This window comes from Vanacampus margaritifer, chromosome 1 (assembly GCF_051991255.1).
Source record: "Vanacampus margaritifer isolate UIUO_Vmar chromosome 1, RoL_Vmar_1.0, whole genome shotgun sequence".
NCBI classification, from domain to species: domain Eukaryota; kingdom Metazoa; phylum Chordata; class Actinopteri; order Syngnathiformes; family Syngnathidae; genus Vanacampus; species Vanacampus margaritifer.
In genome coordinates, this window is record NC_135432.1 from 30,749,969 (window position 1) to 30,776,116 (window position 26,148).

Consider the following 26,148-nt stretch of genomic DNA (forward strand, 5'->3'; position numbering starts at 1 on the left):
AGATATTCTACATTCATGGCCTTATTATATTAGAAAGTTGATTGATGATTTTGGCTAATTCATGTTCAATCCTCCAAGAACACAGCTTTTAGCATTCAAATATTCTGTAGTCTGGAAAAACACAATAGTAACGTGTAGTCTATTTTATTTATTTATTTTAGTTGTTATTATTAGCTAATTTAACTTTTTTTTATTTTTTGCTATTCAGTCAGTTCACAATGTTAGCAAAAGCACGCTGCTTAGGCTACATGCAATATGCAACATGATCTTTTGCTTATCAGTTGGCAGTAAAAATTACATTAGGCTACATTGTACATCGTCGACTCTATACTTACGTTTGTTTTACTTCTACTAGAGTTTTTTTTTCACGAGTAGATTAAGTAACTAGTAGTAAGTACTGAGTTTAATTAAGTAACTCCGGGTATAGGAAGAAACAAATATTTTTTCACACAGCAAACAAATGTGGATAGCCAACACTCAGCACTTACACAGTTCCAAAAAACTACACTGACATCTGCTGGTGAAAAAGACGAAGTGCATGTGCAGGGTTGCCAGGTATTTTTTCGTATTTAAGTCTTGCTGCCATTTTTTTCAACAAATGTGTGCCACCAAGCATGAATATATTTAATATACTGTAATAGTGTAACTTTTTTTCTCTCCAGAATTTTGGTATATTTGAAATAACTGACCATTTTTCTTTCTTTGTACAATAATGACCGGATAACGTCATAAGTATCTGGCAACGCAATGACGTCAGTTGTTGAAGGTTTGTTGACAAAGCTTCTTTGACTGCAGGCCGCCGTGACCTCATCTTGGACGCACATATGATCCTTACTGGTATGCCGACAACTGGAAAATGTCTCAGCAACGTGAATTTATGAAACCGTTTGAAACGTGTTGTCTAGTTGGCTGAAGTGACGCTAGCGAACTTAATTCTGGGAGCTAGCATCTATGCTAGCAAGCATCTCAAATGAAACTGTCTCGCGAAACGAAAGCGTTCATAAACGGAGTTTCCACACAAGACTATCGCTTGTTTTATTAAAGTGTAAACTTTCCTCAGTTTCTATTGGGAAGAAAGGGTAAGGTCGTGTCTTGGTTGCCATATATTGTGTTGGCGCAGCGACGTTATTATTAAACACGACGAATAATCAAAGAGTCAACCGTAGTAAAAGTTCGTATCGGATGTCATTAGTCAGCGATGTCAGCTTGTTTTAACACCGAACTTACTCTCTGATCATTCCGTCGTTACAAAAGTTGTTGCCATCATATTAGCGGCCTCATTTTCATTTCAAGATCGCATTGGAGGATCGAGGAGAGTAGAATTATAAAAATGAAATCCCGAATTTAAGACCGCTTTTAAAGAATCTCCTTGTTAAATAAATGTGTCTTCTACGTGAATACATTGGTTGTGCTGACCCTCGTTTTCAGCTACATCTTATGGAAATAAGCTTCAAAGCAGGCAGCATGTCATCCTCAATAATCATGTATTTCAAAGTAGAACACTTTCAGATTAATGTGTGTTCTTGACTATCATGACAGCACCATGGACTGGAATCCCTCAGCTATACAGGTCGGCCTCTTGGCTACCAGCTCGGCCCTCACTGCCGTCTTCTTCAATGTGTACAGGAACAGAGCAGCGACGGTATCCAAATTAAAGGTCTGCCACATTCCAAACACGTTCCCTCCACTACAGGGTCACAATAATAGAAGTATGGTTTAACACACCAGAAATCTCTCCTATGCACAGGAAGCCAAGAACGTTTCTATTGACCAGGATTTGAAAATGATCCTCTCTGAAACACCTGGAAGATGTTTCCCTTATGCTGTCATTGAGGGTGAGTGTACTGGTGATTCCCAACTACATGAGAAAAGTTCCGATTTCACTTAATTGGTCCAAACATTTATTTACTGCACAACTTTGTTCATTGGTGTAAAAGTACATATATTGAAGCCATTTCCTTCCCTTTTGTTACACGTTTTTCCAAGTTACCGTTAGTTTGCTCACACACGGCTAGGTTGCTGACAATCACACAAAGCAGTAGCAGGTTTACAATGGAGCATCCGGACACCCACTGAGACAAAATGCTTCCTCGTTCATTTTGGTTGACCATAACCTATGCCGGCAACAAAAACAAGCTTTTTTGTGTGTATTTATCCCACACGAATACTCTAAAACCAAACATATCTTCTCTTCATTCAAGCCTCTTTGATACCACTATGCATTTGGTGTCTTCACGGACCTTCAGAACTTAACACACAACACCACAAGTAACTGAGTAAACATTCAATTCAACATGCCAAATTACTGCTACCGTACCATCTGCCATTCTTTGCAGGAGTGGTGAGGTCTGTGAAGGAAACTCTAAACAGCCAGTTTCTGGACAACTGCAAAGGTGTCATTGAGAGACTGACTTTGAAGGAGGAGAAAATGGTGTGGAACCGCACCACTCAACTGTGGTAAGTCGGCAAACAAGCGTGTCAAATGTAAGTAGGGGTGTAATGATTCCATTTAACAAGGATCCGTGGTTGCCAATTGGATTCAAGGACGATATAGGTTCATTTAGGGCAGTCTGACCAGTGTGACTGAAACAAATATCTGGATACTTGACAGTGCAGGTAAAGTTTCATAGATTCCTTTTTGGAATTTTTAAAATACACTATGGTATAATTAATAGCAATACCATCTGTGCCGATACCAGCCTTATTTTAAGGTATGGCTACTCGTGGTGGCTGCCGATATTGGTCGCCCTCTTGCGGACATTTTATGACTGGGAATAGAGGCATACATGTCTTACAGATTCCCATTAAGATGCAGTTTTTGAAAGTATATGCATAGAAATAGAAAAATAATGGAAAAATTCCATTAACTCATTCACTGCCATTGATGGCTATAAACGTCAAAAATGAATTGAACTATTTCTATTAGTTAAAAAAATTTCCACTTTTGTTAACAATAGTATGAAAACCTAGAATTTTTTTATTGTACATTTAGAACAGATATGAAATTTGTGATTATTTGCGAGTTAACTAGTTAAGTCATGCGATTAATTACGATTAAAAACTTTAATCGCCTGACGCCCCGAATTTTGTAATAATTTTTCTTTCTTTTTTTTATTGATTCACTGCCATTGACGGCTAAAAACGTCAAAAAAATCATTTTAACTATTTCTCTTAGTTAAACATTTTTTTCTACTTTTGTTAACAAGACTATGAAAACCTAGAATTTTTTTACTGTACATTTAGAACAGATGTAAAATTTGTGATTAATCGTGAGTTAACTAGTGAAGTCATGTGATTAATTAAAATTAAAAAATGTAATCGCCTCTTGCCCCTAATTTTTAATAATCTTTTTTAAAATGAATTTATGGCAGTAAATAAGTTAATATCATGCAATTGTAAGGAAAAATAATACTTTATACTGGGATATAAAGGTCTTTGTTTAATATGTAATTGTCCATCCATCCATTTTCTTAACCTCTAGTCTTCACAAGGGTTGCAGGGGGCGCTGGAGCCTATCCCAGCTGGCTTCGGGCAGTAGGCGGGGTACACCCTGAACTGGTTGCCAACCAATCGCAGGGCACACAGAGACGAACGACCATCCACACTCACAATCACACCTATGGACATTTTGGAGAGTTCAATTAACCTGCCATGCATGTCTTTGGAATGTGGGAGGAAACCGGAGTACCCGGAGAAAACCCACGCAAGCACGGGGAGAACATGCAAACTCCACCCAGGAAGGCCAAAATCCGGACTCAATCTCACGTCCTCTGCACTGGGAGGCGGACGTGCTAACCAGTAGCAGTAACCAGTATAATATGTAATTGTATTTTGGGAAATTGTATGTTTCAAAAGTACTTAGTGGTATTGATGACTACTTGTACCGCTATCAGTCTAAAAGAAAGCCACATCGAACATCCCTAATAAATAATATAATAAATCTTTACACAATGGACTGACTTTATTAGTATATAGAATGAATATTACACCCCTAACTGTAACCATGATATGCTTTCATTCAGGAACAACACTCAGAAAGTCATCCACCAGCGCACCAACACCGTCCCATTTGTGCTCGGCCCCCACGACGACGACGTGGCTGCCGCCGTGCGCATCATGCGGCCGCTCGACGCTGCCGAGTTGAACCTGGAGACCACCTACGAGAACTTCCACCCAGCAGTTCAGTCCCTGTCCAGCGCCATCGGCAACTTCATTAGCGGCGAGCGACCCAAAGGAGTTCACGAGACGGAGGAGATGTTGCGCGTGGGCGACAGCGTGACGGGCGTTGGCGAGCTGGTGCTGGACAACAACGTCATCAAGCTGCAGCCCCCCAAGCAAGGCTTCCCTTATTTCCTCACTCGGCTGGACTACGACGCTCTCCTGAGGAAGCAGGAGCGCGGTGTCCGACTGTGGAGGATTCTGACGGCGGTCTTCGGCCTGGCTGCCTGTTCCACCTTCTTCTACCTTCTGTGGAAGCAGTACGTGTGCCACAGACAGAAGAAGCGCGTGAAGCGCATGCTGCAGGAGTTCGAGGAGCAAGAGAGGAGAAATAAGGAAGAGCAGAATGCGGAGGAGAGCGGCACGCAGGCCAGCAGGTGCACCGTGTGCTTGTATCAGGAGCGTTCCTGCGTCTTCCTGGAGTGCGGTCACGTGTGCACGTGCACCAGATGCTACGAGGCTCTGCCCGAGCCAAAGAAATGTCCCATCTGCAGGGCAAATATAGACAGGATTGTGCTCATATACAACATCTAAGGGCTCATGCGGACAAACTTGCATCACGCTGACACACTTTGTTCAACTTGAATGTTCGACTGTATGTTTTCATGGCAACTGACTAAATTTTCTTCATCAACTAGTTTGTTATTTATTTGGGGTGAATGTGAGAAGATACGTAGGTTCCGAATTCATCCAAATCATCAGAATCTTTGTGTATAACAAACACGAGTATTTTTTTAACAACAAAAAAAGACACAAATGTGCATAGTAATAAGAAAAAAGAGAGGTTGCCTCCATTTTTTGGAGTTGAAAAGTTACTTGAATGATTTGATGACACCCATCTTAATTTTTTGATACATAGTTACGTCAAAGCTTTCTGTTACAGCAACGCAATTATTCTCAGTTACTAATTTATTCATGTTAGTTTTAAAACTACTGGATTACCAGACCATAAGTACACTGTGTCCACACGAGGGTCGTGGGAATGCTGGAGCCCATCCCAACTGTCTACGGGACGCAAGCAGGGTACACCCTGAACCGGTTGCCAGCCAATCGCAGGGTACACACAGACAAACAACCTAGGCACAATTCAGAGTGTTCAATTAACATGCCGCGCATATTTTTCAGAATGTGGGAGTAAACTGGAGTACTCTGAGAAAACCCACGCAGGAAAATGGAGAACATGCAACCTCCACCCAACTAGGAAGGCCGGATTGAATCTCATAACCTCGGCACTGGGAGGCAGACGTGCTAACCAGTCGGCCACTGTGCTGCCTGCTATGAACATGTTTTTATAATCTAACATAAATTATGAATTTGCTTATTTTAACCAGGTAGGAAACTAAACAGATTATCATTTACCATGCCAACTGAAGAGTAAAATAAAATTACAAAGTAAAAAAAAAAAATGAAACATACATAAAGCAAAATAAAATATTACATTACATACATTTTTATTTTTAATATGTACTATATAAAATATTATTTGTAACGTTTTTTGAAACAAACAAGATTCTAATCACGAAATATTTTTGATTAAGTTACAGCTAATTCATGTTTTTAAGTTATCCATACCATAAAACTAGTATAGTTCAATTTAATCAAAAAATATTTGTACAAAATTACTCATAAAAGCATACAAAGTTACACCAATTTAAAAAAGTTAAGAGTATTTATAAAACTTTTGAGTATTGTACTTAATCAATTTGATTATTTTTTAACGTTCGGGTTTACAGTGCTCTGTAATGGCACAACAGAGTTTTGCAAAATTTTAAATGTAAATGGTTGTACAGAGATCCCAAAGTCCGGTGGTAGAGTAGCTACTTTTAAAGGGACAGACTCGGTACTGACAAACTTCCATTTTCTCACAGGTATGTATCAAATGTTTGGTTGGGTTATATTTTGACTTTTTGAGTAATCAAACTACTACGGTTACTGTCACAACAAGCGCAGGTGTGTGCAATTTTCAGCAACAACATTCAATGAATCAGTTCAATTAATGTGTTAAGTGAATTTCCACCAAGTCTTCATTTTGAATCTAGGTGTTGAAAACTATGACCAGCATTTGTGCCCAATGAAGCAATTTGCCTGCATTTATAAAATCCACATTGACCCTGTTTACATAGTCACGCTGCCTTGGTCGAATGTCCATCCATCCATCCATTTTCTTGGCCGCTTTTCCTCACTAGGGTCGCGGGGGTGCTGGAGCCTATCCCAGCTGGCTTCGGGCAGTAGGCGGGGTACACCCTGAACTGGTTGCCAGCCAATCGCAGGGCACACAGAGACGAACAACCACACTCACATTCACACCTAGGGACAATTTGGAGTGTTCAATTAACCTGCCATGCATGTTTTTGGAATGTGGGAGGAAACCGGAGTACCCGGTGAAAACCCACGCAAGCACGGGGAGAACATGCAAACTCCACCCAGGAAGGCCGAAGCCCGGACTCGATCTCACGTCCTCTGCACTGGGAGGCGGACGTGCTAACCAGTCAACCACCGTGCTGGCCTTGGTCGAATGTAAGTTTGCTCAAATCACATGACCAATCCCAGAAAACCGGCGAACCTTGATTGGGTTGGTCATTACCTGTTTCATGAACACCTGTGATGTCATTTTCAGTCGACAGCAAGTGACAAAATGTGTAATTAAAAAGTTATCACATTAATTCTAGCCAAAATGCTATCTTATTATAGCTGAAAATGTCTAATATGAGTCAAGTATCCCTTTAAGTCTTGTCAATTCTTTCTCACTACTGCATCCCACAGGCAGTAACTGCAACTGGCGAGTGACAATTCCAGACATCCGGGCATTTCTGATATTTCCCCAATGCAATCCAATGCAAATGCTTCCTTCATACGCTGAAAACAGGCGTAGTGTACTGCTTTTGCCTGTTACTGGCATACAAACCATGCAGTTATAATAACCAAATGACATTTAATCACATTTTCAAATCAAAATATTCCTCACAAATCAGATGACAAGGATCCAATGTTTTTCAATAAGCAAAGAGGGTCATTTCATCTAGTTGACCACAGTTTTTATTTTGTGACGTAAACTCGGAATTGACTAGATGCCACAGACGCACAGAAATTATTTTTCCGGTTACTGTTGGCGCGTCCCAATATTGGCTTTCCACCTCCACGCACGTCCGGCAAAAGTATGACTCTCAGTGATCACCTATCTTTTAAAGGGGAGCATGAGAGCGCGTGGTTGGGGGGCGCAGGGGTGGTGGTGCGAGTGTTGGAACGCGGCCATCAGTGGCCAGAAACAACGCTGATGTGTGAAACCCGAAAGTCTGAAGTCCGTGGCATCTATGTGCTGCCTTGTTTGGAATGCTGCTTTTACTTGCCTGTAAAAGCGTATATGTTTTATAGAGTAATTATCAGAATCATTTGCAGTGTAAGTGTAGTCTGATTACTTATTTGGAAGAAGTTACATAACCAAGCAAAACTTACATCACTGGTCTGCAAGTTCTGAGTTCTCCATCTTTTAGTGGGGCAAAAATCTTTTAGTCCTCCATAATTACGAACCTAGTCTCCATCATCCAATCATATACACTCAGACCCCCACAATACAAGAATTGTATTAAATATTTTGCTTTCAAGATGTTTTTTTTTTTAATAAAGAATCTGAAAAATGAAGTATTTGTTTGACAGTATGCTAATTATTGAGTTTGACGTGACATGCTATTGTCTGTCCTAATAAGAGTAATATTTTGTATTATTCTGTTTAGTTCAGTAATACTGTATTGGTAACCGCTTCCCTTATGATGCAGTGCAGTCCACACCACTGCGATGCAAACTACAATCACAACAATGGTTATCAATGGCTGATGGACAATGATTTTATATGAACAATAAACTAATATAAATATACAGTGCACTTCCAATAGCTGCCGTTTGGCACTAAGTGTACAATAGGCCGGATTTAATAGGACCAACTGTGTTAGAAGAAGTAGCTCACATTAGCCACCAGCTCATAGCTGGAAAATTTAACAGTGAATAGCAGTGATGGAAGAGTCGAGTAGAGGTCCGACAGGCAAGCAAGGCTGCCCAGGATGCCAACCAGTTGTAAACATCTCAAAATGATGGAGAGAAAGGTCTGGTGGAAGTTCATAGCTGATTAGCTAGTCATAGTTAGCTGCTCAATGTAAGGCACAGTAAGTGCCAAAAGAAAGATGGAGTTGTTTGCAGCAAATAGTATTTCCAAAATTTGATATTACCAATTGAAACATAGATTATGTGCAAGCGTCATCAAACTTCTGGTATGTTTTCAAACAGTGATTTAAGTGATTTATTCTTAAGAGTTGTGTGATATGAAATATTTTTGATTTCACAGTTTGGATTTTAAACTCCTAATATTGTCAATTGTAAACATTTTTGCGAGCGGCGTCCATGACTCTTGGGCTCGGTCCATGAAATGGTGAGGGTCCCATGTTGTTGTGAGGGACTCCTTTGGAACTCATTTGTAACGAACCAAATCAGTTTCTTGTTTGTGGATCTGAACCAGACCTGAGCTTGAACACTTGCAACATGACGAAATGGCGACATAATGAGGCCGACCGAAGTCCTGCGCATAATCAGATTTGTGTGCGATTGGATGTTGGTTCTCGTAGAATCCAGAGGGACGTGGAGGCGTGGGGGACTTTGTTGGGCCGAGACCATATGTGAACCATTGAGGAGGACTATTGGGGTGGGGAAATGAAGGTTTAAATGAGGACAGTAGGATTTCCTTCATTTTTTCAAGTTCTCACCTGTTGCCACCGATGTTCTCTGGGATGTCAGTGTCCCGTGGTGACAAACATTCTCCCGGTTGGACATCACAGCTGCCTTCAAGGCTAAAGTAGGACATGCCATCCTCCAAGTGCCTTTTGAATGAATCCCTGGGAAAGAAAGCTTTCCACTTTTCAGAGGAACAACACTGAGAGATGATCTTTGAACAAACTCACCTGCGCTGACTACTTTTTCTGGTGTTTTTTTGGACGCAGTCCAAAATACAGCAGGTGATGAACGCCAAGGACATGATGAATATTATGCCCATGCTGACAATGGATGCAAGAACGGCCACACGGAAACCACCGTCTTTGTAGAGAGGCAACGCTAGAGAGTGAGAAGAGAGCAGATTGCATGCTAAGAGCTGTATCTGTTAGTTAGTTGAGTCATAGCAAGAATAATTAAACAGAATAATTCGTTTTCAAAATGTCTGTCCACTTCACATTCATCCCACATCAGCCATTTATTTATTTTATTACCTCCGGGAGAAAAATGTCCGCAAAGATAAATCAAGTGTTTCATTGCAGATAAGGGACTCCCCCTAGTGGGAAAGTTGGTCAATTGCAGTTTCACCAAAACTGACGAAAAAAACCGTAACTTATTATAATTATTATTTATCTATCATATGAAGTTATAAATATCTATAATGTGATTGTTCGAATAGTTTTTTTTTTCATTTAACCTTTATTTAACCAGTTGAGATTAAAAAAACGTGTTTTTTTCAAGAGAGACCTGACCAAGACAGACAGCAGCAAAAGACCACAAAGTAACAGACATACAGTACAGTACGTTCAAATCTGGAATCCACACACAATTAATTGATGTGCTTGTGTGTCTTTCCCCAAAGCACAATAATTGACGAGTATCTGGCTGAAACCATCTTTCTCTGCTTCAAATTTTAACGTTTTATCCCCAGGGAGCATTTTGTTTCAGTTCAGCGGTTTACAGAAAAAAATATTTCATTATAGCAAGTCACATCCGTAAGTGTTAGTTAGAGCCTGGAGCCATACTTCCCATCGGAATATGTTCATCAAGCGCTTCATTAGACAGTAAGTGTTCTGTACATGTATATTTTAAGCACAAACAAAACTACTAATTTGCAGGTCATTTTGACTATTCACCATCATTACTACTGCTCACTGCGCATGATCGGTTTGTAATTTCATGGTGACAAAATAATCCAATTTCTGAGAATGTTCCCATATTTTATTGGACACGACATAATAACAACGTGCGTGTTCCACTTTGGAGTTTCCATCTCGATATCTGTTTGCCAACCTACGTTTGCAGGAGGGTTCCCCCACCCAGCGGGGGCTGAGGGCATCCATGACACACTTGAGCTCGCCGCCTACCAGCTGGTGTTTGCTTGGGCACTGCAGGGAAATGGCTGTGCCCACGCTGCGGCCGTTGCCGGTGTTGATGATGTGGGTACCCAAGCGAGGTGAGGGGAGAGGTGGACACTGAGCCTGGAAATGCACTAAAAGACATGCAAGGTTTTTTTCAGCAATGAGCGCGTTCCAGAAGCCAAGTGAGTCCAAGCCATGAGATTATGACACATTGCGCCGCCACTGTGTGTCACAGATATTTGGGATAATAACCTTTGCTTTTACATCACTTTGGTTAAGGTCAATTTTTATCTCTACGGGTTGTTCAATGACAAATCACCTAGTGATGGCACAACACTAAATCTCACATTTTAGGTGAATCGTAGCAGGGTGTTTGGGAGCTATTGTCTGCCAAATTTTTGACATTTTTTGACAAAAAAAGGGGCGTGGTCTGAATCGTTCTTTCTCTCAGGACCTACTGGGTAAATTTTCCCAAAACATGTATTGTTGGAAAGGGAGTTCAACAAGGATTCCAAATCTGTAATCATTTAGAATATTGGTGCATTTTTTGTAACCTTTGGACTTTTTTTTAGTTGATCTTGAAATTGACCTTGTATGATGCTTTATCTTATTTTTCTATCCTTTTTTTTTTTTTAATTATCTTACTCTGTTTGATCTCAAACATTTTTTTTAATCTTTATTTTATACTCACAGTTACAGTATTATATTTTCTGTCTGCTATGGAAAATGATATGGGAAATGTGTTTGTCTCCATTTTGCTAAATATTACCTACGACGATCTTCGTTTTCTACAGCTGCTATTGAATTAAATAAATAATAATAAATAAATAGTGTGCAGATGGGCTGTTAAGAAATTTAAAAACTAAATAAATAAACAAGTAAACAACTTTTGTAGCAGGAGCAATTTTCAGTAAGTAAAGTAAAGTAAAGTAAGGCCTACAGTACAGGAACGTTGATCAGTCAACTACTTTTACTTTTACCAGCATTATTTTTCAGAGGTATCCGTATCCTATAGCTATATTTTGCTACCTCTGCTTCAATCTTTAACAGTAGTTTAAACAAAAAAGTTAGGACTTAAAAGACATTTATTTCTCATTAGAACTCATGGTCACGACACGTGTATCAAAACAAGCCACCGAACACGGACAACATGCTGTCGACTTTCACTACATAACGATCAACTTACCAGGCTTGTTCTGGTCAGTTCCATTCGTAAAATCCATTTCGGACTCAGGTGCTTTAGAAGCTAAAGGCGTGACAGTGACAGCGGTCCAAGCGAGTTTCTCCGCCCGTATCACTTGCACAAGGGTGCAAGTGGATAGAAGGAGCACGACCTGCAGGCGCAACATTGTCACGTGACGCCATTGGGTCGGCGCGCCGGTTGTGGAGGGCGGATCAGAAATTATGCACTGACTGAAGTGTTGTTGCATACAGCTTTTTTACAATGCAGAAATGGGTGTAACATGGACGAATTTGATCAGCATCATACAAATCCTAATCAAGAACAACTGTGAGTTCTGGTTCTTGTAGCCTAGACAGGCAGAAAAAAAAATGGGACATTTGTACTAAAGTAGCTGTACACATAGCCTAGCTACACATATAAGTGATCATTTAGCTAAATAAGATACAATAACAAATCCTTCCAAATGTAGGCTTAAGTACTAAAGTACAAAAATTACTTTTTTTAACTACAGTATATCAATGATATCATACAAAATAATTTCCCTTTTATTAATTTCAACGCAGTTCTTGTTTTCTTTTTTTCTTCTTTTTCTTCTTGTTCCTGTATTTCACCATCCTCGGGTCTCAATCAACCAAGATCTCAACCTTGGTTGACTTTAACTCACTTTACTTACGGCTCCCCCCCCCCCCCCCAAATTTTTTATTTAATTTTTTTATGTTGTGTTAAGAGTTAAGTTAAGAAACCTATTTGTTCTGTTTTCAAACATAGCAAGTACTTTTCTCTTTTGGGGCATCACAAGAACGAACAGGGCAATGAAACAAGGCGTTGAGAAGTTTCATCTTGTGTTATTCTCACTAAACAGGAAACAGGTGCAACCACACAAATGAAGAACTCACTTCACCAGTAAAGCACCTCAGTCTATATTTCTAATGCCTTTTCTGTAAATGTGATGGTGGAGGAAACATGATGCATCATTTCACTTTGTGTGAATGTAACTGATTATAAAGATGCGTCATGCGCAATATCTTTGTCTACTGTGCATGTGAAATCACATTTGTCTGTCTTTGTCTATTGAACGTTTTAAAAAAAGGGTACAAAAATTGATTAAATTTTTGCCAAAAATGTTATCTTGCCTAGTCTGCATGTGACATCATGACGTGATATTGTCTACTGTTGTTTGAAAGTGTGTTGTTTTGAAGTGTAGATTGGCAATGAGGACATTATCCAGTGTTTTGGAATTCTCGTCACATGAAGGCAAGTTTGGTGAAACGTTTGAAATGAACATTGTTATAAAAAAAAATAAAAATTGCACTCACACATACAAACATGGTCTCCCAGGCGGGGGAGCGAACCCACGCCGCCACCTGGAGCCCACATTGTTAAAAGAATACTTACATGACTATAATCCTACTAATTGTTGGGTTTGAGCCCAAACTCCGACTGGTCTCCTTCCAACTAACATGAACAATTACTGTATATACCCTTAGCATATATATGATCAATTTCTCACACAATCCAGTGTAAATTTAGAGGATTTATAGAGTTTGATGACCACAGGCAGGTTTTGACCTTTATTGTATGATTCTGCTGTGGTGCATCTTGGGGTATCAGTCCAGTATCCTATGGTGTGTTACTCATGCAATCAAAAAGTGCATCATTGGGACTTTTGCTCGCCAAAAAGAATTTCCACGTTAGGTACAAAAATCAAACTTTAGGGGATTTTTCAGTGCTGTTTTTGTGATTACAGTGTAAGAGAAAAATGGCTAGTTTGCATGTTGTAACGTCCTACAAAATCCCCTAAATCCCACTTTAGCAAAGACATAGGTCATCTGGGGTGTTATTTGGAAATGCAAATGTTTCTGGGCCACACAGATGTGTACACACACATGCACGCACACTAAAAGCCCACATCTGGTAATAGGCGTACACTTCAATGGCAATTGAAAGCTTTCCCATTACAGCCATTCTCTTCAGATTCAATGCTCTCAAACTACAGCTGAAGAGAATGGCTGTAATGGGAAAGCTTTCAATTGCCATTGAAGTGTACGCCTGAGAGCATTGAATCTCTCAGTCTTGAAACCCCAAACGAATACAGTATTTTAAAAAAATGGTTTGGAAGGCTCTCTGAAAGAAAATGGACAATGATCACTAGTATAACTTGGATCTAACAATAGGTGGGTTTCCATCCACCTATTTTTATTCGAATGTTCAAGAATTGCGAAAAAGAAACTGAATGGAAACGCCAGAAATTCAAAAAAGGGCCCAGAATTCGCAAATGGAAACAGGTTTTGCGAATAAGCGACAAGACCGGATATACGTTGCACGTTTTGACTGATTTACGTCACACGCACGTTTGTAGTCACAATAAATGGCGGCTGATAAAGTAAGATATCTTTGCGGGGACGAAGAAACACGATTCTCTTTTTATAACTAAAGAAAAACAATATTAATGCAATTTTAGATGGCTTTATTAACATCAGCTCTCAATGTAACGACACACTTTACTTACATGCGGGAGGGAGGCCAACAAGACAAACTACTTCCGTTCAGTCCGTCAAAACCAACATTCCCACCTGGAACTCCCCATTGTCCTTCTGTCACTACAACGTCATCTCGTGGCGCATATTCGCAAAAGAAGAGCGGATGGAAACAGACATAAGTCGCATGTCCGTTTTGCGCATTTTCACAAAATTCGCATAAAAATTTCGAAACATTTGGATGGAAACCTGACGAGTAATAATAAAAATGTGCCAGCACTGAAAATGAATGAAATTCAGAAGTTGGTTTTAAATTGTCGTCCAACAGAATTATTAGTAATGAAACTAGTTTGGAAAAATATAGTAGCTAAGCTTTTTTTTTTGGTAGATAATGTGCTTCTGTAGGCTCCACCTGCTGGTTCGCAGCTGGGCTGTGAATCAGCACCTCCAAATCTATGATCACGTTCCTGAGTCAGAAAAGGGTTGTGTCTACATGATCAGCATACCTCAAAGCCGGGAAGGATTGAAATAATTTTGGGGTCATACTCATAAGTGAGAGAAGAATGGAAAAGGCAGACTGGTGTAGTTTAGAACTGAGCCCAAAGGTGAAGCAGTTTACTGTACGTTCCCAAACTTTCCTATGGTCACAGGCAATGGAGCCGCAGATAGACTTTAAACTCATTTACTGCCATAAATACATTAAAAAAAAAAAAAAGTTAAAAATTAGGGGCAAGAGGTGATAATTTTTGAAATTATAAGTAATCGCATAACTTCACTAGTTAAGTCACAATTAATCACACATTTTATATCTGGTCTAAATGTACAATCTAAAAATTCTAGGTTTTCATACTTTTGTTAACAAAAGTGGGGGGAAAAATGTCAAACTAATAGAAATAGTTCAAATGAATTTTTGACGTTTATAGCCGTCAATGGCAGTGAATGAACAATGCAATTTGTGAGGAAAATTCTCTTCTGATTATTGCTTAGGTAGAAAAACACAAGAAAATAAAAAATAAGCAATTGTGGTGTGGACACACAGATTATTAGTGAGATGTGCACAGCTTGTTGGACAGCGTGGTATACTTAATTTACCACATTGTCTGTTTATTGATGATATGCTTTACTGCTTTATGGGTGACTTAACATGCAAGATGACATCCAATTTTTTTTTGCTACTTTTTGTTAAAGGCTGGTGCTTATAGGAGCAGGGTACATAGGGAAAGGCAGAAGGAAGTGACAGTGCATCTCCATCACATCACCAAAGGGTGAAGAGAAAAAAAACACACATGAAAATGAAATATTTAGCATGAGATACTGACTCATTTCCGTCTGAAAGGAGATGATCTTAAGCATGAAGACAAATAACGGGAATTAAATACTGTATTGGAGACAGAAGTTTTGTTAAACGGGAGCTGCCAGTGGGAGCGTCGGGTGGCCTGCCACAAGTGTACACACTTCGGTGTCTTTTAACTTAAAATGTACTTTTGTTTCTTTTTCTTACATCACACTATCGTATACACACTATACAACAATAGCTACTGAACTGCCACTGTGCCTCAGCAACAAACAGAGAGGTGGTGCAGGTTTATGACACAAACATCCAAATGCTTCATATACGCACGCACACGCACTTTCACATCATGGAAAAAACCCACAAAGCCTTAATGCTTTTTAACAGTCAATAATATGACAATGTACAAGTAAGCTATTCATTAAAATCATGTGGGAATCTCCAGCTATAATACAAATAAAACACGAGTCCATCAAAAGGTCTGCCTGGCTTGCAACGACGTCCGTCGCACGCAGAGGCTGTGATGGCTTGGCGGCGAGGAAGAGGTGTGAGTGAGGATGAGGCTGAAGTGGCGTACACCAAGGACAGCACCGGCCCCTCCACTAAACAAAAAGTGCCAAGGTAAGCAAATTCAAGTAAGGTGTGCTCTTTACACGGGGCACACAGGGTGGGAGGAGTTAAGGGAAAGAAAGAGGGCGTGTCCACTACTGGCTCTTCCTGTGCTCAGCCACGTTCGTCGAAGCGTCCACTGCGCTTTCCCCGCGAGCCGCTTTCGAAAGGAGCTCCACCCACTTGGCTTGGAGGTCGCCATCTTGGGCACTTAGGAGCACAGTTTGCTGGTTGTGACTGAGCCGGATTGCGTGTTTGGCTTCGGACTTTTCACTAGCCGACGGTGACGGCGTAGTCACCTCAAACCCTGCCAGAGGCACGGCTCTCGCCCCCTTTAGGTCCTACAGGAAAACACATTCATCATCAGTTATGAGATCATTTGTACTGCTTCTTTAAAAAAAAAAAAAAAAAATCAATTTCCATGTGAGTGTGCATTGGGCCACACCTGTCCACTACTCTGCAGGTACAACACCAGCGGCTCAGATTTGGTGACAGCCACCCACATCTTGGTCCAGCCCTTTCCTTTCTCCTGCACGTGGAGGTGGCCACACAAGAGGCAGTTCTCCCCGGTTAATGATGCTTGTCTCTAAACAGATGACACAACACCCGCTTCAGTACAATGGTAAAACGCAGGCCTGGAAAAATGACACTGAGGTTTTGTGTAAGTTTCCGACGCTATGAAAGTACCCTGAATGCACCATTTTGCTTGTGTAGCATTAGCAACTAGCAAGTGTGTAGCATATATTATTCTGGTTATTCTGTTGTCCCTAAGCATCTTTTAAAATGTTTAATGACACCTCAGTTGGAATTAACTGTAAAACTAAACACACCACATTAAGAATTACATCCACTGCATATTTAAATACAAAACGTGCTTCGTTTTTGAATCATGGCTAGCCTAGCGCTAATGCTAAAAGCGAAGGGAGGATCCCATTCAAATGCTAAAAGGAAGTTAGCATCGATTTGTGGCGTGTTTTTCCTTCAAATTAACGAATATGCACACAGAAATCTTGTGGGAACACATACCCACAGATGAGATAACACTACGCAAAGGCACAAATTCTTCCCAATGCGTGAAAAACAAGTTATTTTAATAAAATAGTGAAAATAATACATACAAAAGATAAAAATATATAAAAGAAAAGGTTAATTCTTTACAGCAGTTGTAAACAAGTAAGAAAGGTTTTATTATTGACACATAAATCTATACAATAACCTTTTTACTTCATGAAATTTTTTGATAAGGTCATACATGGACTTGTCATTCAAAGCAGAGAATCTTAATAATAGTGAAAGTTTGTGCGTAAGTGACACCCATTGAAAAGGAATTGGGGAGAGGGGTAAATTTTGTGCATATATATTTTTAAATAATCGTTAATCAGTATTTTTTTTGTGTGCCAAAAATTAGTATCGGCAGTATCGGTCCTAGAGGAAACCCAGTTAAAAGTAGTGATGGGAAAATTAAGCTTCATGAACCACTTGCATTTTTTTTACTCCTCTAGATGGCGCTCTTGATTTAAAGACAAAGGCTATTGCAATGGAAATTGATAAAATTTCCACTACATCTTTAAACCAAGAGCACCATCTCAAGGTGTAAAAAAAATATCACAAGTAGGGATAGACCAGTTTTTACTTGTTGAAAAGTAATTTTGAACACGTTTAATTTTTCACTCTCTGCGAAGATCTTTTGAAATCTTTTCCGAACCCTGACAAAAACCGCAAATTTGCTACATTTGCTATGCATTTGTCGCTCAGAGAGATACAGGTAACTTTCCATTTATGTATTTATTCAAATTTCCACTTTACTTTATAAAAAGATGATGCTTAGACGGGGAACTCTCTACACTTTTTATTTATTAAGGGGGGAAAAAAGAAAGGAAATTATGTTGAAATTTTGGAATTTTTTTATATGCAGTAGACAACTTTAGGGAGCTATTTACTTGCTTAGTTTTTAATTTAGCTTAATACATGCTGATGACCTTGGAATCTCCCTTCAATTTCTGTTAAATTTTTTAAACAAAGCTGTCTATTCCTTATAAGTTTAAAATTAAAAGAACAACCTTCAAAAGGGTTTATAAATTGAAAAGTTATTTTAACAAACATTCTTAATAGCATTTCAACAAAGTAATTTTTTTTTGTTTTTTGGACATGAATATTTTCTTTTTTTACTGCAAATGAATATCGGCTTGAAATATGGGTTATCGGCCTCCTTGACTATTAACTCATTCACTGCCATTGACGGCTATAAACGTCAAAAATTCATTTGAACTATTTCTATTAGTTTAACATTTTTTTCTACTTTTCTTAACAAGAGTATGAAAACCTAGAAAAAAATGTATTGTACATTTAGAACAGATTTAACATGTGATTATTCATGAGCTAACTATTGAAGTCATGCAATTAATTAGCATTAAAAAATGTAATCGTCTGATGCCTCTAATTCCTTTTAATAATATTTTCTTTTTTGTTTAATTATTAATTTTATTATAATTTTATATCTGTTCTAAAATTTGTTCCCAGGTTTTCACACTCTTGTTAACTAATAGAAATAGTTCAAATGAATTTTTGACGTCTATAGCTGTCAATGGCAGTGAATGAGTTAATAATCGGTATCACTAATTGCAAGTGCTTCATGAAGCTTCATTTCCCCATCACTAGTTAAAAGCAGTCCCCCTGAGGCCTATATGGTGTTCAATGCAATGAAGCAAAATAGTGTTGTCAACCGTATCAAGAACTGCACTGAGATCAAGTAGAACCAGGATAGAGACTTTACCATTATCTGAATTAATTTCAAGATTGTTGACAAACCGGACAAAATCAGTTTCTGTGCTGTGATTGCTTCTAAAACCAGACTGATAAAGTCAAGTAAATTAGGACAGATGATCGTGTAAAATTGCTGTTATAGCAGCTTTTGGAGAATTTTTCCATTACCGAAGTAATGAGAGTGAACTAGAAATGACAACAATTGTTCTTAATGTTAGTAACTTAAGCAAGTATGACCTCATAACATCTAATTCTGAACATCCTTGTGTGTTGTACTTGGATAGCAAATGCCACAGGATATTTTTTTCTGTTCACCAATATGTACAATTGAGGTCAAATCCTATGGAATTTCACGTTTTGATCTCGGTGTGCTCGAGACTGAATGAAGCCAAATCAGAATTGTTCACCTGCATTATTATGTCATGACAGTCTGGAGGTCAGAAGGTTGATGAAGGGATAAGCCCGCATGTCTACGCACACTATCACAGGCGGACAGCTGAGTTAGCAGAGAAGATTGTCCTCATAAGCAGGCTATGATCTTATTATAATATTAATCACCAGAGACGGATGAGTTGATCTACCGATGTGCATGTATTTGTATTCACTGCTTGCTAGCTGGCTGTAATGTAGGTAAAAAATAAATAAATCCAAGATTTGTAAATAGATTCGCTCAATTTCATTAATTTAGTTTTTCTGATTTTAACTCATTCACTGCCAATGATGGCTATAGACGTCAAAAATTAATTTGAACAATTTCTATTAGTTTAAAAATTTCCCCCCACTTTTGTCAACCAGTGTATGAAAACCTAGATTTTCTTATTGTACATTCAAAACAGATAACATTTGTGATTAATCGTGAGTTAACTACTGATGTCATGCGATCAAATACGATTACAAATTGTAATCGCCTGATGCCCCAACTAAAAAAAAAATATATATATATATCTTTTTTTTTTTAATCGTGTCAGGCGATTAAAATTTTTAATATTAATTAATCGCTTGACTTTAATAGCTAACTCAAGATTAATCACAAATGTTGTATCTGTTCTAAATGTACAATACAATTTTTTTCTAGGTTTTCATACTTGTTAACAAAAGTGAAAAAAAGTTAAAACTAATAGAAATAGTTCAAATGAATTTTCAATGGCAGTGAATGAGTTAATTGATTGCCTTATACTACATAGACAGCTTCTTTTTTTTCTTCTTCCAGTATTTCCTGTTATGAGAATTGTTGTACACCAGAAAGCCACTATCAAAGTCCATGACATGTCCGTTTACAATTTAATGCTTGTTTTTTGTCTAAATCATTTACAAACATTTTGACGGCGCTTTGTAGTGTTTTTATGTTATTATTATTGGATTGGAAGAACATTTTTCTACAAATATTCACTGTTATTATGACTTAGCTATTAATCAGTATCGGCTAGTGAGTACGTTAGAAATGTCAATGTACACGTCCTTCAAGTGACATTTTTCCTCTCTCTCGTGTTTTACAGCTTTCTGTCTCGTGCGTGTCTGACCTCAGGTGGTGCTTTCCTCTTCTGTTCGCCACCAGCAAGATTCTCCAGACTCAGGCTGGCCTCAAAACACTCCGGGCACAATCGACTTGTTTTGTTGTCCAAGGTTTTGGAACACTTTGCACATATGGCCTGCAGGATGACACGGAAAGTGAGACAGCATTGATGTCGTCGCTCCACTGTGAAACGGCCGAATCCGTCCATCCCTTCTCAAATGTGTGCACAATTCCAACGTGATTCTGTGAGCGCTCACCCCTCCGCACGACTTGCAGTGGTGTTTGCGCTTTGTGAAATTGAAACTCTCGTTGCATCCTTTACACGTCTGCTTCTCTTTGTCTTTCTTTCTTGAACTCTTCTGTAAAACAAAACAAAAAAGAAAATGTCAAGATTGAGCACAACATAAAAATGGAATATGAATAATAATATATCCCACCCTTTCATGCAGTCTCTCGCCATCCGAGTCGATGGATGTGTTGGACCAGGGACCCTGAGAATAAGAAAACATCTGAGCGTCACAGGCTTCTTCCTGCAGTTATGCATCTCTTCCACTAGGTGTCAGTCTAATTTCACAGAAGAAGCCAGTTGTGTTTGGCTGTGCGCCAGGCCCAGCAGTTTAAAGTGGGTCAAAGCAGATCCATAGGCATAAACTTTGACTTGAGCTTTCTATATAAGGTCATGAGCGAGTTGTGGGACACGAGACGCTATGTCGAGCGAACGTCTTCAATTGTGTACGATTCACATCCATACATGGAGAATTGTTCAAGCAGACGAAGACCAGATGATGGCAAACGTGCTTGGCGCCTCTCCCGCCTCATACTTCATCACCGAGCCCATCAATGTATTGGTCGAGGCGGGCTTACCGGTGATTCCGGGGCGTGGTCATCCTCCCGCGAGAAGGAGCTGTTGAAGGCTTTATTGAAAGTCTCGCTGTTTTGCTTGTGCCGATCGATAGTAGCTTGGATGACCTGAGTGTGAACAGACATTTGGAGTAGATGATGATGGAGATAAATGATATAAGACTGTAATGATATACACAGATGGAGTTTAATGAAAGCAACCGCAAGAGCTGTATCCCAAAAATGATGCCTTTACAAAAATAATAATGCTTCTTGTGGGTGGAGAGAGGAGTTTCTAATAATGAGTGGTTTCTCATCATTTTGTTGTTATCGTATCATGTCCGGCTACATGAGGTAGTAAGTATTGTTTGCCTTTTGAGTGTATGTTCAACTGTCTTGTCAGCTTCCAAGCTTTCACCCTCAACCCTCGTTGCCATGAGACCACCTCCTCGTCAAGCCTGCAAAACTCCTAATCAGCTTTTCTCTGCTGTAATGAGCTAAATGAGCCATTAAAGAGGGGCTTCAGTGAAGAATGTAAGTCCCCAACACAATGTGGGTGGGCAGGAAATCTTTTCTAATTGCGTTCTCTAATTCAGCTAAACTAACAAACGGGTCAGGTTTGACCCCCAATTTCCCGCAAAATCATTCACCAGACCGCCCGCCGCCCCTCACACAGAGATTGCGTAACACCATTCACCATAATGTTGCTTTGTTTGTTTACACACAATGTTTCCATTAGCTCTTTTGCCAGCATTCCATCCAAAAGTTTTATATTCCAGCGGCCCCATTTAACTCATTCACTGCCAACTGACGGCTATAGACGTCAAAAATTAATTTGAACTATTTCCATTAAATTAACATTTTTTTCTACTTCTGTTAACAAGAGTATGAAAACCTAGATTTTTTTTAAATTGTACATTTAGAACAGATATAACATTTGTGATTAATCGTGAGTTAACTATTGAAGTCATACGGTTAATTACAATTAAAAAATTTTAATCGCCTGACGCCCCTAATTTATAACAATCTTTTCTCCCCCCCAAAAAAAAGATTATTAATAAAATGTCTAGGTTTTCATACTCTTGTTAACAAAAGCGGAAGAAAATGTTAAACTAAGAAATAGTTCAAATGAATTTTTGATGTTTTTGGCGTCAATGGCAGTGAATGAGTTAAGTGCTATTACAGCCTTTTTTTGGTCTAAAAATATGTGTTAAGGCATGTTATCCTTACTTGAATCCAATCTTCTTTCTCCTCAGCTGTCCTATAAGAGAAAAACAATCATCATATACGTGTTTTTCAGTACCATAAACCTTTTACTTTTTGTAATATTGTTTTACTTATATTTCATGTTATGATGTGTTCAATTCATAATTTTTTTTAAATCAATTTTCGATACCAGTTGTCCTTATTAGGGCCACAGGTGAGCTAGAGCCTGGGGTAAACGCCAACCAATCGCAGGGCACACAAAAAAGGGGAAGTCAAACCCCACATTTTCTTTACACTAATATGTCGTATATGGGCCTCCACTAGTGCAAATAGTGGCCCATTATGATTAATATTGTGTTACTACGTAGCAAAAAGCACCATTTTGCCACTTGCACGTCGATTGAAAATGACATCACAGTTGCTCGGGTAATGACCAATCACGGCTCACCTGTTTCCTGAGTTTGGTGATGTGACGTTTGCAAGCTGAACCGTGATTGGTTGTTACCTGGGCAACTGATGTCATTTTCAGTTGACAGCAAGTGGCAAAATGGACATAAGAGAAAAAACATATTGCATAACACAACATTAATCAGAGCAACGTGTTTGGACTAGTGGGGGCTGCATCAAACATATTATCTCATTCACTGCCATTGACGGCTATAGACGTAAAAAATTCATTTGAACTATTTCTATTTCTATCTATTTTTTTCCACTTTTGTTAACTAGAGTATGAAAACCTATTTTTTTTTATTGTACATTTAGAATAGATATAAAATTTGTAATTAATCGTGAGTTAACTATCTATTGTTGACTATTTAAGTCATGCGATTAATTACAATAAAAAAAATTTTTTTTGTAATTGTAATTAATCACAGTTAACTCAAGATTAATCGCGAATTGTATATGTTTTAAATGTACAATATATTTATTTTTTTTGATTTTCATACTCTTTTTAACAAAAGTGGAAAAAAATGTGAAACTAATAGAAATAGTTCAAATGAATTTTTGACGTCTATAGCCGTCAATGGCAGTGAATGAGTTATTGGAAGGAAGATTTTCCACATATTGCTTACTATTTTATATCATGTAGCATTAACGGCATGTTTTTTCAGTTATGTATCGTGTGATGCTTTATTGTTTGACAGCAATCAATATAAATGAAAATAAAACTTCGGAATGCGTCAATAGTGATAGTTTAAATGTTTTTGTTTTTTTTAACCTGGCTTGAAGTTCAAGTGACCGTTGTTTGCCAATAATGGCAAATGTGTGAGGAAGATTCTGCTTCACGTTCTCCTGCACCTGAGGCAACAAAGAAGCATAATGATTCATATTCATAAAACCTACAAAGGTCATCTGACATAAAAAAAAGAAGAAGAAAATCCTGTCAGAAAGTACCTCCATGCCAGCAATGTCGATTCTCTCCCTGACGCTGAACTTCTGCCCCATCAGTCTGAGTTTAGGCACACAGTAGAGCACCATGTTGTTAAACTGTGGGACAAGAACAACAATCATGATGGAGTTCGTCTCTGTGGACATCCAATCTCTCTGTCTGACATTTCCTCTCACCAAGTAGAGGTATCTGTCTTGTGCTGTTCCATTTTTGGCTGACATCTTCTTGATATGTCCTTCCTTGATAAGCTCATTGGCTGGGTTCACAATATCCTCCTCCCCTCCCAACCTCTCATAAACCTCAAGCAGTTTGTGCATCTTCTCCTGTAAACACAAGACAGCACCAACGTGAATTAGATGAACACCACCAGAGGGCGCTGTTTTGACAAAACGATCATCCACCGGAAAGAGCAGGTATTACATTTCTTTATCGATCATTTGACCACATTTGGAGGTTTCAGGGAAGTAAGAAATACAAGTCAGACCGAGGAAAGTGATGCAGAGGATGGGTGTTACAGAACGCCCGTCAGACATCCGCAAGCTGTGAAACTTGAGGCAGGAAACAGCAACTTCCTGTCTGAACCGACTCAGCGCGTTCACTCCCTCAGACCAACACTTACAGCAACAGTTTAGCATCAGCAATGCGTCAGATGAGTGTTCTCAGCACAGAGTTCAAGCAGATGGGGATTGGTGACACATTTTGTTGAGTCTCACCATTTTCTTGATTGCTGCGTTGGAGTGATTAGCTGCAGTAGATATTAACTCCAGTGCCTCTGTAGAAATACCGTAAATATGTTAGGATCAAATCCAAAATAAACAAATAGTATTAAACTGTTAAAGGGGAAGCCAACCATAAACATTTCTTGACCATAATATGTTATATGTGACCTCACTCGTCTAAACATGACATTCTGATTAATATTACATTTGTGGATTAAGAGTGATGCAGCAAAATCCAGGCTTCCACCTCAGGGGGCCATTTTGCCACATGCTGTCGGCTGAAGATGACATCACAGTTGCTCGGGGCTCAGGCAACGACCAATCACAGCTCATTTGATTTCTGAAGCTGAGCTGTGATTAGTTGTTACCTGAGACCTGAACAACTGTGATGCCATTTTCACTCGACAGCAAGTGGCAAAATGGCCGCCGTCCGATATTGATAATAAATGATGGATTTTACTGCTTAACTCATACTCCACTAACACAATATTAACCAGTATGCTGTGTTTCGAGCAGGGGGCCTGCATGAAACATATTATTGTCAAGAACTTTGGAGGGGGGTTGACTTCCCCTTTAAGACAGGAAAATATGTACATGGTCACTCTTAACTGTGTGGGAAAGCAACACCACAGTGATAAACTACTGTGGAATGTGGAGTGGGTGAGTGAAACCCTATAAACTAAACAAAGGGTTGAACTTAGGCTTTTGTAATTGGACACTGGGATGCTAGAGCATATAAAGTATGATCTGACCTTTCCAGACCCAGAGGGGTTACGCCCAATCTCATAGAAACACCAGCTACACTACAATGTGATCATGTGACTTGGCGTTGGCGAGTTTATCGTTGGCCTCACTTTCTGCATCCTTTCGGTCGAGAGCGTCATCGGGCAGTTTCTTCAGGTAGTCTTTGAGCAAGAGCTCATAGCGGGGAATCCTCTGGACGGGTTCCAGCATGTGGTGCTGCAACGTCAAGTTGCCGCAAACGTCCTGTTTCTGATCATTTAAACATGAAAAACAAACAGAAGCAAACATTCAACAGACACCTTTGGTAAACTTGCAGAATATTCAAATTTAAAGAAAAGCTCAGTTTTAAGTGACATTGAGAGAAAGGTACCAATTTATTTTAACTCATTCACTGCCATTGACAGCTATAGACTTTAAAAAAATAATTTTAACTATTTCTATTAGTTTAACTTTTTTTTTTTTTTTAATTTTTGTTAACAAGAGTATGAAAACCTAGATATTTTTTTTGTACATTTAGAACAGATAGAAAATTTGTGATTAATCGTGAGTTAACTAGTGAAGTAATGCGATTAATTAGGATTACAAATTTTAATCGATTGATGCCCCTAATTTTTAATAATCTTTTCTTTTCTTTTTTTTTTAAAAACAATTTTTTTGTTACATTTTTAATAATTATCATTAAAAAAAAATAAAGAAAAGATTATTTAAAGTTAGGGGCGCCAGGCGATATTTAATCGTAATTAATCGCATGACTTTAACTCATGATTAATCACAAATTTTATATTTGTTCTAATACAATAAAAAAAAATTCTAGGTTCTCATATTCTTGTTAACAAAATTGGAAAAAATGTTCAACTACTAAAAATAGTTCGAATGAATTTTTGACGTCTATAGCCATCAATGGCAGTGAATGAGTTAATATTGTGGTGAAATTGCACTGTTCTTTCTACAACAAAATTTTGTAACAGCGTCATTTCTTTCCAACGCCTCCAGTAAAAGATATACAGGTGTCCCTAATGAAGTGTACGGGTAGTTTAAATATAACAGCGAGCATTGATAACAAATGACTGAGATTCTGA

General features: G+C 38.7%; 3 protein-coding genes across 6 annotated transcripts in view; 1 reads left to right on the forward strand and 2 right to left on the reverse strand.

The window, feature by feature from the left end:
- The first annotated feature begins 742 nt into the window (after positions 1 to 742).
- On the forward strand, positions 743 to 4,852 carry mul1 (mitochondrial E3 ubiquitin protein ligase 1). 2 transcript variants are annotated; one of them, XM_077547648.1, is made up of 5 exons: positions 743 to 837; positions 1,540 to 1,657; positions 1,748 to 1,835; positions 2,337 to 2,457; positions 4,023 to 4,852. In XM_077547648.1, exons 2-5 carry the CDS (start codon positions 1,544 to 1,546, stop codon positions 4,750 to 4,752), a joined length of 1,053 nt encoding a protein of 350 aa, XP_077403774.1. In that variant the 5' UTR covers positions 743 to 837; positions 1,540 to 1,543; the 3' UTR covers positions 4,753 to 4,852. The 2 variants fall into 2 exon arrangements, with proteins under 2 accessions (XP_077403774.1, XP_077403765.1); XM_077547639.1 differs by lacking the exon at positions 743 to 837 and adding an exon at positions 846 to 1,079.
- Positions 4,853 to 8,494: 3,642 nt separating this feature from the next.
- LOC144036771 (uncharacterized) lies at positions 8,495 to 11,725 on the reverse strand. The gene is made up of 5 exons (XM_077547662.1): positions 11,521 to 11,725; positions 10,271 to 10,465; positions 9,165 to 9,315; positions 8,970 to 9,098; positions 8,495 to 8,900 (listed from the first exon to the last, which is right to left on the reverse strand). The coding sequence occupies exons 1-5, from the start codon at positions 11,681 to 11,683 to the stop codon at positions 8,678 to 8,680; spliced, it is 861 nt and encodes a 286-aa protein (XP_077403788.1). The 5' UTR covers positions 11,684 to 11,725; the 3' UTR covers positions 8,495 to 8,677.
- Positions 11,726 to 15,050: 3,325 nt separating this feature from the next.
- LOC144036813 (FYVE, RhoGEF and PH domain-containing protein 3-like) overlaps positions 15,051 to 26,148 on the reverse strand; it is a 53,947-nt gene continuing 42,849 nt past the window's right edge. For all 3 annotated transcript variants that reach the window (XM_077547737.1, XM_077547733.1, XM_077547732.1), the window contains 12 exons: positions 25,180 to 25,318; positions 24,320 to 24,378; positions 23,783 to 23,929; positions 23,612 to 23,704; positions 23,436 to 23,515; positions 22,241 to 22,271; positions 21,035 to 21,139; positions 20,608 to 20,661; positions 20,428 to 20,529; positions 20,178 to 20,306; positions 16,340 to 16,480; positions 15,051 to 16,235 (listed from right to left, as the gene is read on the reverse strand). In XM_077547737.1, coding sequence (XP_077403863.1) covers positions 15,990 to 16,235; positions 16,340 to 16,480; positions 20,178 to 20,306; positions 20,428 to 20,529; positions 20,608 to 20,661; positions 21,035 to 21,139; positions 22,241 to 22,271; positions 23,436 to 23,515; positions 23,612 to 23,704; positions 23,783 to 23,929; positions 24,320 to 24,378; positions 25,180 to 25,318 — 1,326 coding nt within the window. In that variant the 3' untranslated portion in view covers positions 15,051 to 15,989. The remainder of the gene's footprint in view (positions 16,236 to 16,339; positions 16,481 to 20,177; positions 20,307 to 20,427; positions 20,530 to 20,607; positions 20,662 to 21,034; positions 21,140 to 22,240; positions 22,272 to 23,435; positions 23,516 to 23,611; positions 23,705 to 23,782; positions 23,930 to 24,319; positions 24,379 to 25,179; positions 25,319 to 26,148) is intronic.

What these genes read in the sequence shown, in the direction of transcription:
- mul1 (XM_077547639.1), top strand. Translation starts at nt 952, where the DNA reads ATGCTAGCAAGCATCTCAAATGAAACTGTCTCGCGAAACGAAAGCGTT. An exon ending in CGACGGTATCCAAATTAAAG is followed by an intron (nt 1,658 to 1,747) that starts GTCTGCCACATT and finishes TCCTATGCACAG; the next exon opens with GAAGCCAAGAACGTTTCTAT. An exon ending in CCCTTATGCTGTCATTGAGG is followed by an intron (nt 1,836 to 2,336) that starts GTGAGTGTACTG and finishes CATTCTTTGCAG; the next exon opens with GAGTGGTGAGGTCTGTGAAG.
- LOC144036771 (XM_077547662.1), bottom strand. Translation starts at nt 11,683, where the DNA reads ATGTTGCGCCTGCAGGTCGTGCTCCTTCTATCCACTTGCACCCTTGTG. An exon ending in AACTGACCAGAACAAGCCTG is followed by an intron (nt 10,466 to 11,520) that starts GTAAGTTGATCG and finishes CATGTCTTTTAG; the next exon opens with TGCATTTCCAGGCTCAGTGT. An exon ending in GGGGGAACCCTCCTGCAAAC is followed by an intron (nt 9,316 to 10,270) that starts GTAGGTTGGCAA and finishes CTCACTCTCTAG; the next exon opens with CGTTGCCTCTCTACAAAGAC.